General features: G+C 49.5%; 1 protein-coding gene across 16 annotated transcripts in view; it reads left to right on the forward strand.

Moving 5' to 3' along the window:
- Positions 1-12,750, forward strand: part of CELF4 (CUGBP Elav-like family member 4) — a 290,082-nt gene that overhangs the window by 76,614 nt on the left and 200,718 nt on the right. For all 16 annotated transcript variants that reach the window (XM_039842925.1, XM_039842900.1, XM_039842915.1 and 13 more), the window contains exon 2: positions 234-316. In XM_039842925.1, coding sequence (XP_039698859.1) covers positions 234-316 — 83 coding nt within the window. The remainder of the gene's footprint in view (positions 1-233; positions 317-12,750) is intronic.

Raw genomic sequence — 12,750 nt, forward strand, 5'->3', positions numbered from 1 at the left:
ATGCAGCGTGGGGAAACTTCGCTGAGGGTGCAAAACAGAACAGCAACGCGAGGAACGAGAAGCAGACAGGAAAACGGAGAAGCAGGAAGGCTCGAGCTGGGTGTTCAGGAGAGAGAGAGGTGGGGAGAGGGACCAAGAGGAGGAAGGGGCTGGAGACTGGAGGGCGACTGGAGGGCGCGTCAATGGGCCGGGGGCGCCCCACTGACCCTCTTGGCGCTTGCTTCCCTCCCTAGGCTGCGCTTTCCTCACCTACTGTGAGCGTGAGTCAGCGCTGAAGGCCCAGAGCGCGCTGCACGAGCAGAAGACCCTGCCCGGGGTAAGTGGCGCCCGCCGAGGCGCGAGCGACGGGCGCGCCGACAGGGGGCGACTTCTGGAGGCCGGGCTGCGAAGCGGCGGGCATGGGGATCGCGGGCCGGGGCGCGCGCCGCCTGCCTTCGCTCGGGAGCTCTCACCCCTAGAAGCCGCGAGGCGCCGGGCGGCGGCGGGGGTTCGTAGGCGCCGAGCTCAGACCTCGCCAGGTGGCCTCCGCACCCGCGGTTCCGGCCCAATGGAATCCCAGGCGAGGGGTGAACTTGGCCTGGCCGCAAAGCTCGGTCGGGGCTCCTCCCCTGCGGATCTGGTCTCTCCTCCGCGCACTGCCCGTGCGGGCAGCCCCGGGTGAGAACGCGGGGGTGCCTGGCCCCCGGAGCCCGGAGTTGCCTCCACAGGCCCCGCGGGGCCCCCCGTGGTGGGGCTGCCTAAGCGCCAGCCGATCATTGTCGTCGGACACCGGCTGTTTCTGGGGTGGGGGCCAGGGCGGGAGGGGGCGCCTCCCCATCCAGGCTCGGCGCCGCGAGTGAGATCACCACAGTTTATTTAAGGAGCCAGCCCTCGTCTTTGATAAACTATCGCGCCTCAGCCCTGGTTTATAGCTTCTGTGCGGGGGAGAAGAGAATTATTTATGGCCCCCCTAACTGGGTGTGATATCAGCCATGGCTATTATCGAGGCTAGTTCATCACCATAAAATAAGAAGTGTTCCTCGGGTCAAGGGTCTGTGCTGTATCTCCCATGGGTTCAGAGAGATGGGGGAGGGGGGCTGAGATATACAGCTCGCGGAGTATCTAAAGATAAATAGAAAGATGTGAGTGTTTGTGGGCATAATTTTAAAAATTTATAAATATACCGTGTTTAAACTGTATTATGCAATGGCCACTGCAGGGAAGCACGTGTGTTCTATATGTATGCTCACCAATGTTTACACATGCATGTTTACATTCTTACAAAGCAAAACGTATGTAAACACACGCTTCCATTTCTGTCCCACAGCAAGAAAGGTTAGCAAGGTAGACAGAGAGAAATGCACCCCCCCGGCGGTGGCAGTCTTTTCTTTCCATCCAAGATCCTTCTTTACCCGTTTAGGGGTGGGGAGGGCCTTGCTTCCATTAAGACAGCCTTTGTATTGTATTTTGGTGTTTGTGATTGCAAAGCACGGGGCTGAGTCACCTTAATAACATTCCCGCAGATGCAAATGTATGGAAATCGTGCACCACGCCGGTTTTTGTGTTGAACCCGGCTCTGGCACGGTGGCCATTCCCCAGTTGGTTTTTAGTGGCGGCTACATGCACATATATTATAGTAATTACTTTCTGGATGCCCTCTGTAAGATGGCAGAAATATGCTCCACATCGCCCCATGTTATGCGCGAAGCATAAAGCCATATTGTAAGATAATCAAAGGCTTCTGAGAAAGGTTTGTGCTGATTAATAAAGTGTTTATAGTACTTTGTTTTGGGGGGAGATTGTGATAGATATTTTAAAGCCACCCAAATCGAATAGAAAATAGCACATTGTTATGGGAGGCCCTTCATCAGCTTGAGAGAGATTGCTAGGGAGTTTTGTGATGGCTAAAAGCTGGGAATTAGATGGGGAAACAGAAAGGGAAGATGGGAGGGGGAGGCTTAGGATTCCGAAGGGGGAGAGGCCCGGGACTGGGGAAATTTCAGTAGCAAGTGTGGATTGTTCGGGATCTAACATTAACTTGTAGTTGTTTATTTTACATATAATAGAATAGCTAAATGATGGAGTGTATTAGTTCTTTAATAATTTATAGAAATACTTTGATGTTGCAGTAATTACATTAAAGGTCACATATCAAAGGTAATTTGGTTGAGCAGCTGTGATGGTTTCTCAGAAGCAATCAATACTACTGTCCGTGGTGCTGATTTCACCAAGGGGCCTGCCAGATTAAAGAAGGCTTATTACCAGGCAGAAAGGCCCAGGGGAAATCAGGAGCACATTGGAGCGAGGCTCCAGCCCCCCTTCCACCGATAATTAACACTGTTCCCCATAATCTGTGCTAATCCTTCATACTGGGAGATCCAGTGGCATTTTTCTGAAATCACAAAGAAGAGTTGGGCAAGTTTGAGAAAAAGGACAAAAAGAAACATGAATGTATGTTGGGAGATGGGAGGGGTGAGGAGAGAGTCCAACAATGGAACTAAAACATAGCCTAGAGTCCCCTTGAAGTGCCTGGAATACCGTCCTTTCTTCAAAGGCCTCACAGGGAGACTCATGGCCTCAAAGACCTCATCACAATTCTCAGGGCAGGCACAGCCCACAGTGGGAGGGACAAGGAGAAAAGACAGGATTGCAGCTTGAACTTCCCAAGGCACATTGTCCCTGCACAAACTCACATGGAGACAAACAAAAAATAAAATGACCAAAAAAGAAAAAATTACGCTTTAAGGTGGAGCCATTTAGATGCCAGAAAACAGGCTGACATTATTATTGTTTGTTGGTTTTCTCCTTTGAGATCAGAGAAAGTATACCACTAGCAAATACAGGGACAGGACCAAGCAAAATGTTTTCATTCAACCAAATAATGGGTGTTTCCACCAACTGAGGCTTCGCTCATGGCTGTCTGTTTGGTTGCGGGGCAGAGAGAGACATCTTCTGGTCTGCGGTGACCACAGTAGGTACCCTGGTGAGTGCACTCTATGCCTGACTTAGGAGAAAGAAATTGAAAAAAGAATCTGGAAAACTGGTAACCTCAGCAATTTAGGCACTTTTCCAGACTTCAAAATCCATTAAAGTCAATCCATTAAAACCAGCCCTTCGCTTTCACACTGAGGAGAGAAGGAGGGGAGAAGATAGTGCAGGCGGCCCATTCTGTTTCTTCCCCAGCAAGTCACAGAGCCTAGCATCCTGTTGGCAGCAAGGAAAACAATCCCCTTGTGGTCATGCACACACACACACACACACACACCACCACCACCACCACCACCACCACCACCACCACTAGCCAAAACAACGACAAAGACAGAACTAGAGATACCACTCACAAGTGTCTACATTTGGGGACTGAGAGGCAAGCTGACATGTCTCTTGGGATCAGTGGAAGCTCAAAAACCAGACCACGAGTATGTTACCTCATTATCTTATTTTATCTTCACGACTACCCCATGAGGAAGATATCATGATTATACCCTATACATGAGCAGACTCAGGTTTAGAGAGATTAAATAATTTGCCCAAGGCACACAATTAATAAATTGCCAAGCCATCACCAGCACCAGCTCTGCTACCGAAACCCAGGATACCCACCTCTCCTAAAGCAACACTGGTTGCTTTAAAGAGGACCCAGATGACTATGGGGCACAGGAGTTTCTGAAAGGTTTTGTTCAGGATATGGGCAGGGAGGGAATGAAGAGTTGAGAGGAAGATGGGTGTGTCGGATGGGAGCACTGGCATGAGAACTAGCCTAGAGACAAGACATGCATGACAGGTCAGGATCCATGAGTTCCCTGGGGCCTGAGAGTGCACAAGAGGCCTCTTAGAAGAATTCTGTTTCTTAAAATAGGTCCCTGCTGCTTAGTCCCAGCTCCCCCTGCCTTTGGGACTCTGCATGGAATTGTCTTCCAGGAAGAGCCCATCTGTTTCCCCAGTTAGGAATGTAGGGACTCAGAGGAGAGGCTCTGATTAGAGAAAACGGGGCAACACAGCCAGCAGTGGCCAGCATTCTGTTTCTCTGGCAGCAGAAAGGGCTCCTCACCAGGGCTGCCGCAGGGAAAGAACTGGGTCCAGTTAGCAGGAGACCTAGAAGCAGAGAGAAGTGGGAGCTGGCAGAGGAGAGGGGAGGAGAGGGAACAGGCAGGGGGAGGGAGAGTGGGAGCTGTATCTGCTTGGTAAACATTAAAGTTCCAATTCACTAGTTAAAGATTGGCTTTTGTGCCCTGACTCTGGCAACCTGAGAATATAAAGCAAACGAACACACTCCTCTGGGCCGTCTCCCACCCCTACCCCTCGGTTCAGCCCAGTAGACTTGCAACATCGCTGCCATCACACCTCCTGACTCAGGTCACCGCAACTCAGGACGGGTCATTTCCATGGAAATTCAATGTGACCTTCTTTGAGTTTATCAGAAAAGATGTTAGAATGGAAAATTTAAAAAAAAAAAAAAAAAAAAAAAAAAGCTCAGTTGGATTTCTGGCACCGCTATCTCAGGGTGTCTCTCCTTTCCCCCCTTCCTGTCACTTTCATTTTCTTAAGTCCCATTTTGTCTTCCTTTTTTTCTCTTTGTCTCTCTTTTTTTCTTTATGCCTCTTTTCTCTCCCTTCTGGTCATTTTCTTCTTTCTCTTTCTCCCTCTCACTTTCCACCCTTTCTTATTTTATCCTTTTCACTTGCCTTTCCTGCCTCTCTCCTCTCCTCCTCCTCCTTCCTCCTCCCTCCCTCTCCCTCTCCTCTGCCCAGCCCACTGCTACTTTGACACCCACAGAGGCTCTTGAAGGACCTCCACCAGCTTTTCTGGGGCTCCCCTGATGAGGCCCATCTCCCTCCTGACAGCCTTGCCATGGGAGGATCCATCTAATTTTATGTACAACTGTAAAGATGAATGATAAGTAGAAAGGATGCAGGCAAGAACAAGATGAATAAATTATAAAGGGCAAATGATGACAAGACAGGGGTCCCCAGAGACAGTGATATGATAACAGAAACTAAAGGCGAATTTATGATGGATGTAGTTAGCATGTACGGAGGCTGTTAATTCTTCAGGGTAGTTTTACAACTTCTGGTGATTGGCACAAAGTGTTTCATTTTAGAGATGCGGTGTATTTCCACTTGTCTGTCCTATAGGCACAGCGTTGGCTTTTGTCTCTACATGGCGAGCCTGGGTCTCATCAGCACATGCATCTTCTCTCTCAGCCCTGGCCACCTTCTGAGTCTCTGCTTCAGATGGTGAAGTCACAAAACAGATCCCCACACACGTCAAGCCCCCTAGTCCTGCTGTTTTTCTTCTTGCCGAGTGTGTTTGTTTGGGGGCTACAGTAATGAAGTATCACAAACCCAGGGTGGGGGGTGGGGCTTAAACAACAAGAATTTGTTGTCGCACAGTTCTCAGACCAGAAGTAAAAGATCAAGGTGTAGGCAAGGTTGATACCTACTGAGGGCTGTGAGGGAGAGTTCCCTGCCTTTTTTCTCATTTCTGGTAGCCTCAGGCATTCCTTGGCTTGTAAGTGGTACTCTTAGGTTGTCATATCATCTTCTCTGCAAGCTTATCTGTCTCTACCTCTAAATTTCCCCTTTTGATAAGGACACCAGTCATATAGGATTAGCCCCCACCTTAATGACTTTGTCTTAACTTGATCATCTGAAAGGACCCTATTTCAAATAAAGTCACATGCACAAGCACCAGGGGTTAGGATCCTACTTTAACATCTTTGGGAGGAGACACAATTGAACCCATAACACTGAGCAATGGGCAGCCCTATAGCTCTTTTATGGCAGAAAGATGAACAGTTTTCAACAGTGTTTGAGTCTTGGGGATAGAGAGCTGGGGTTGGGGAAAGGGTCTCACCAGCCCTTCCTCTGACTCGTGGGTTTTTTTCCCTCTCTTGGGGAAACGATTGAAATACCTTCCTTCTTCTCCCTTATTCTACAAAGAGAGCTATTCATCTGTCCGTTTAGGGCAGTGGTACTCAACAGAGAGGGATTTTGCCTCCCAGTGGACATTGACATTGTCTGGAAACACGACAGGCATCAAGTAGGAGGAGGCCAGGCTGCCACTAACCACCTTACAATGCACAGGACGACTCCCACAACAGGAAAGTATCTGGCCCCAAATGTCAGCAGTGCCAAGATGTAGAACTTTATTCTAGGGCCAAGCGTGGGCGGAAAAGGCACAGTGAGGCCTGGGGCAGGGCTTTCTTCACTCTTACTCACTGGTTCTCACTAACTTGGGGGACAAGCCCAAGAGTTCCCATAGTGTTAGAGGTGGGAGGTGGCTCACTGAGGGGCGCACATTCAGATGGTGTAAGCACAGAGGGCACAGTGGGCAGCAGAAGAGGGCAGAGCCAGTCTCCAGGCATTAGAGATCATTTCTGGTCTGCCATTCCCACACACTGTGGGCCAGATTTGGCCCAAGTGCTGCCAGTTTTAGCACCAACTTCCAGCTCAGTTTTCTCATTTTACCCACATGGAATCTGTGATCTCAGTGAAATGAGCTGAGAGTTTGCTTGTGACAAAGCTGAGACCAGAACCCAGGCCTTGGCAGCCTACCCATGTATGAAGTTTCTCCAGTCCTTTCCTTCAGAAGAGTCCCCATCCTGACAGGAAACAGATCTGGCAGACATTTGTCTGATTTGCCAGCTCCTCACCATGTGACATAAACCATGCCACTGATAGAAGGGCTGGGGGGGACAGGGCCCTCTGCTGGGCCCATTATGTAGACAGAAACACCAAGGTCCTGAGGGGGAAGTCAGAAATGCTTTAAATCCAGAGACTGAGGGCCAGATGGGCAGAGGCTACATCTGGGGCACCCTCAGATCTTGCCTCTCCTCTTCCACACCAGTCCATGGCCCCAGCCCACTTCCCACTGCTTCCATCAACAGATTCTTTACCCTTCCCATGAGACATCTCAAAGTCCTCCTCGTGCCCAAGGCTTTGCCCACAGGGCCCCTCTTCCCTAGACTACCCACTCTCCTCTTCCCTGCCCCTATGCACACTGGCCTGGGTAGAAAGGCATTTTCACTTTTCAGGCAAGTGACCCTCAACTCCCACAGAGACATCTTCTCTATGGCCCCCCATGACAGAGCTCAGGCCTGGCTATGGCCTATACTCAGTAAGATCCCTAACTGATGTGTCCGAAAGAACCAAAGAGACTCTTTGTCCACAATCATCATATCTAACTTGAAAGATATAAATAAGAGTCCATGTGAGATAATGGACAGAATTAGGCCAAGGGCCACGGAACCTGGGCTCCAGGTCCAACCTGCCCCAAACAAGCCCTGTGACCTTGCGCAAAGCACTCAGCTTGGAACCTCCCTGGGCCTCCACCTTCTAGACTGTGAAAGAAGGCGGTGGTACTGATCGCCTCTGGAGTCCCTTCTAGCTCTGACATACTTTAAAATTCTAAGAATAATAGACTTGGCATTACTCAGATTACTCAAGACGACAGAAAGAGGAGGGGAGAGTGGGAGGGCAAGGAAGCGTTTCCTGCTCTCCATCGCCCGACTCCAACCGTGATGAGTGCAGTAAAGCACAGGTCAGATGTGTCTCTCTAACACAGACCAGCCAGACTGCCCGTTCCTGAGTACCAGTTATGGGGCAGGACTGCAGTGAAGAGCTGGCTCTCCAATGGCACATCCACCCCTGCCCCTCAGCCCAAGCCTTTCTCCTGCTCAGGTTTTATTTGGAGGAAACCAGACATCTCACAACTTTCTTGAGCACTTGCCCTAGTATGGTTTGGATCATGGTTGTCATCACCTGAGTCGGCAACAACAATGTTTGCAGATTACCTGCCCTGTGCAGAGTCCTCTGTGGGAGGTGGGGTGTCTGGCATCAGAAACAAATCAGTGAGACACAGCCCCTTGCTGAAGAAGCTTACAATCGGGTTCGGGAGGCAAGCGTGAAGACAGCTCACGATCCAGAAATATCTTTCGATGCTGAAAAATGGTAGTGATGGGAGTTCCCAGGAGATGAGATGAGAGAGACTTTGTGACAAACTAAAAGTGCCCTAGAGAAGCCCACACTACCACAGCGGCCTCCTGCTTCCAGACTCTCGCCCCTCTAATGCATTCTTCATTAGGATGGCCTTAGTTATTATAAAGATCTGACCACCCGAATACCCTATGGGCTTCCTGTCATCCCCAAGAATCAACTGAGGGGCAGACTCCTGGCTACAAACCCTCCAAACCCATGGAGCTCTTGCTTAAACACATCGCCTTCCTTCAGGCTCTTCTTTTCCATGTCATCCCCTCTGCCTGGATGGTTCCTAGTCATTCTTGGAGGCCAAATCCAATATCACTTCCTCTGTAAAAACTCCTGGCCCCCTCTGAAAGCTTTTCCAATCCCCCGTGGCACCTGGCACAGCCTATCGGGCCCACGCGGCTCAGTTAACTCGACTTTTCACCTTTTGGAGTCTCTGACCCTAATGCTTTCCTGTGCCTGGAGCTGATTCAGAGCAAGGGTCGACAGCAAGGGGCTGGCTTCTCTTCCTGCTCATCTACCTTGTTGGCCTTGTCACCTCCCACCGGCATCGCAGCAGATCCATTCTCGCGGCTCCTCTCCCATCCACATTACCTCCAGGCCTCTCTAGAAAGTTTCAGCTCAGCTCACACTGCAGGGTGACATTTGGAAAGATGAGGTCTCACTTTGAGGTCGTGCTCATAGGAAGTAAACGCTGTGTAGAAGGTGCTATGGCCTGGGCAGTCAGTCACAGCTGGCACGGGCGTGTGTCTCAGTGGGCGATGACAAGAGTGAGGACGTTTCCCTGCACACGTGTATCAGCCAGAGATAGTGTCCCAGGCTGTTCGTGGACCTGCCTTTGTGAGTCCAGGTAAGACTCTTAAAGGGTCTGTTGACCTTTTATCAAAAGATAAGCTGGTAAATGGAATGTCTGTGTGAGCTCCTGCTCCCACATGGTTATGTTTTAGGATTGGAGGTATTTCTTATAGAGAGCATGTGTATGGATGAGCAGAGAGCCAGGCGTCTGTGTTGTTGACCTGCATTGTTCCTGAATGGTGGGCTGCCGTGTCCCAACAAAAATGGACAACCCTGGGTAATGATGGCAGAAAGCAGCGTGGTTTTTTATTTTTCAATTCGTCACGAAAACAATTGTTGTGAGGTCCCTTAGGGTCCCAGTTTTTTGTGGTTCCAGTGTGTGCTTTGATCAAAGGCACCTGTGGTGTTCTCGATGAGACCAGTAGGGGGTGCCAGGCAGGCGGCTTTCTCTCCTGGTGGCTGAGTGAACACAAGGCAAGTGAGCCTGATGTGCCCAACTCCATGCCCAGCACAAAAGAGGTAAAATAATGCCAAAACACTTCCTGTCCGTGGAGGACCCCAAGAAGCTGGGTGACTTGGGACAAACCTACCTTTCAGGGCCTGTTTCTTAATTTTATGATGAAAATCTTACATGTAAGACCCTCATGTGCTGTGGATTACTATAAATAATCCAGGTATCATTATGAATGACAAAACAATGATGTGAGTGTGGATGGCCTCGGGGTCCTTTGCCACAGTAAAATCCGGTGACTCCTAATTCATACATGAAATAATCACAGACCATAAAAATATGAAATGGTCAAATGTGTAACTCAGAATATATGTCTCATGACATTTCAGAAGAGGAAGATGACTGTTAGCTAGAATGACCAGAAAGGGCTCCACAGAGGGGAGACAAAGTCTAGAAGAGCGTTGAGAAGAAATTGGAAAGGTAATAAGGAGGGAACCAGGGAAGTCCCGATTTTCCTCCCAGAGTTAGGGATGAGAATAGGGAGGATGCAGTTGGAGGACGGAGCAGAACTTTCTCACAGTGCTGCCCTTCAGAACCTCTGGCCCTTGCAGCCTGCAGGCCCCAATCAACTCCAAGCAGATGAGTCACCAACATCCTGCTCACTCCAGACACAGCTTCAGGCCCCAGCAATTCCCGACTTCCCTCCTCTGTGGAAAGCCCTGCCTCCCCCGCCCACCCGCCACAGTCCTCCCCAAGGTTCAGGACTTAGCTCCAAGCCTGAGCTTTCCTCCAGGAAGCTCTCCTAGGCTGCTCTAACCTACATTCTTCTTTCCTTGTTTAAACAAGTTCAACAATACCAGAGGTCCAAACCCTGGAAAACATGTGGACCTGGGACCAGCACATCAGCATCACCAGAACGCTCGTTAGAAAGGCAGTTTGGGCCCCACCTCAGACTGCCTGAGTCATGTCATTCAGACTGTACCCCACCACACTCTAATAAGATCCCTAGGAGATTCACGTGCACAAAATGTTTGATGGCCACTGGCCTAACTTTAGGCTTTAAAAAATATTGTTTTAGTTTGAGTGCTCCCAGAAGAAGACTCTAGACAAGCATTGGAATGTGCCAGTGACTTTTTGAGTGATGACCCCAGGAAACATAGGGAAATAGTGGGAAAGTCCAACAGGAAGAAAAAGAAACCGATAAAGCCACTGCGTTTTCAGGCAGACCAGCTCTCACTGTAAGTGCTTAATCTCACTGGGGACTCTAGACTGGTGTGCATCACAGTCCCCAGGGCCATCCCCCCAAGGGCAAGGGAGCTGGGGTATTTGTACACCAGTTTCCACCAGTCTTTGGTTAAGGATGTGTGCAGGGACCATTAATTTCCCAGCTCTTCTGGCTTGTGCATGGGTGGCGAATGGGCTCCATAGCCAGAGAAAGCCCTCAAGCAACAAATGCAGTTGCTGGCCATTGGAAATCAGGCCACTGTCACTACAGTAAGGTTACCAAGGGCCTATGGGCAGGGCACTGCCTGCATCTGCTTCAGATCTACTCTGACTCCAGACTTCTAAATAGAAGAGCAGTTAACAGAAGCCATGATGACTACTATATAACTGTGGGCCAGACACTGCACAACTATTATGTCATTTATATGTCATGAAAGCATCGCACAGGCACTCTCAAGGAAGCATTGCCAGCACTATCCTATGGAAGAGAACACTGAGGTGAATGGGTTTGCTCAAGGCCATGTAGCCAGGGGGAAGTCTGGCTCCTGGACTCACGCTCCTTCTACCACATCCTGGGGCACCAACCTTATGGAAGACCTGAGCTTCACGGGGGCAGAAATGGTGTTATCTTCCTCAGGCCCTGTTGCCCTTAGGCTAAGACTAGTCTGCTCTCATGGGGAACTCTGCCATGATTGCCAGGGGGCCATGTGAGGCAGAGCAGTGGCCCTTCAGGTGTCACCACACCAGAACTGCCTTTGGATTGGAGAAATCTTGTTCTGCATGGACATCAGAATTGAATTCCAACCCCAGCTCTGCCTGAACTTGTACTGTGTGCCCTTAGGAAGCTACTTAACCTCTCTGAATCTTTGTTTTAGTGACTACTCTGTCAGTTAGAAATACATTTTGTTGCAGTGGCTTTGACAAATGGAGCTTTGATTTTTTGCATATTACGGAGCCTGGGATCTGGCGTTGGTTCAACAGCATGATCATGTCAGTGTCAGAGTCTCTTCCCTCATGGTTATAAAATGGCTGCCCCAGCTCCATGCATTTTATCCACAATCAAGCAGAGTAAGTACAGCTTTTTATCAGGAATGCAAAAAATATCCCAGAGGCCCCTCCCCAGTAAACTTCTGTGTATGTTTCATTGGCCAGAACTGTGTCACATGACTACCCTAGCTGCAAGGGAGGCTGGGAAAGAGGATATGTTGCTAAAAACAGACATATATCTGCCACGATCAAAACAGTGCTTTAGTTAGTGAAGAAGAGGGTAGAAGCCAGTAGAGCCTGCCCTACCAGCCTTATAGAAAGGAGTAGAGGTCACAGAAGAGCAAGCCGGGCAGAGCAGCAGCCCCACTCCACATGCAGGCAGTATTTGCTTTCAGCTCAGATCATGACCCAATGCTTATATGAGGAGGCTGAGTCAGAAAGAGTAGTTTCACAGTGTGTTCCAGAGATATTTCTTCAACATAGCACTGCTAACTCAGCACATCTATTCTACTACTGACATGGTTTCTAATTCCATGGGATTCATACTGAGGGATGAAGATTTCCTCACTTTAGGTACCATATTTTTATCATCTGTTTCTTGAATTTCTATCCTCTGCCTCCATATGTGTCTTAAATATTAAAGAACCAAAGGCCACCGTGCCAATAGACAGCTGTCCCATGTCACAAGCATTCCGTTTCCCCACTCTCACTTGTTTGGGACGACTGCAGTGGTGGATGCATACTTTCTGAAAGTGATCTGGCCATTTTTTCAGAGCCAGCAACATGGTGACAAATTTACTTTTCAGAGACTGAAGCACAACACTTACAACCTGGCGTATGAGGGTATGAAGTGAGGTGGCTGTGCTCTGTGCAAAGCCTGCCTGAGAAATGAGAATTGACCCTTGTGATAAGCTTCAGCTTGGTTGGACTGAGAGCTGGAAAAGACGAGGTCAGAGATGGCTCCAGGGCTGGCCTCTGCTCCTCTCTGCTCCCCAGGCCCTCTATCCTTGCCTCCAGTAGCAGCATGAGGAAGGCCTGCAAGCCCTCCGCAGCCCCCAGTGACATGGGCTGTCCCAAGAGGTGGTAAGTCACAGAACTGCTCAAACAGAGTCTGTGGGTGGGGGGAGGACAGTGCAGCTAATTCCTACATTGGACCAAGTTGCTTCTAGAAGTTGAGCCAAGATCCCATGATTTTATTTATATTTTACTTATTTCTCCACATCAAAGCAATCCCAGTAGTCCTCAGCCCCTGGCCAAACCCAGCTGTCCTATATTCCCCAGCCTTGACCCAGGAGGAAGTCCTCATGACCACTCCGTCCGTCCCCATCT

Source organism: Pteropus medius, unplaced genomic scaffold (genome assembly GCF_902729225.1).
Source record: "Pteropus medius unplaced genomic scaffold, Ma_sr-lr_union100, whole genome shotgun sequence".
NCBI classification, from domain to species: domain Eukaryota; kingdom Metazoa; phylum Chordata; class Mammalia; order Chiroptera; family Pteropodidae; genus Pteropus; species Pteropus medius.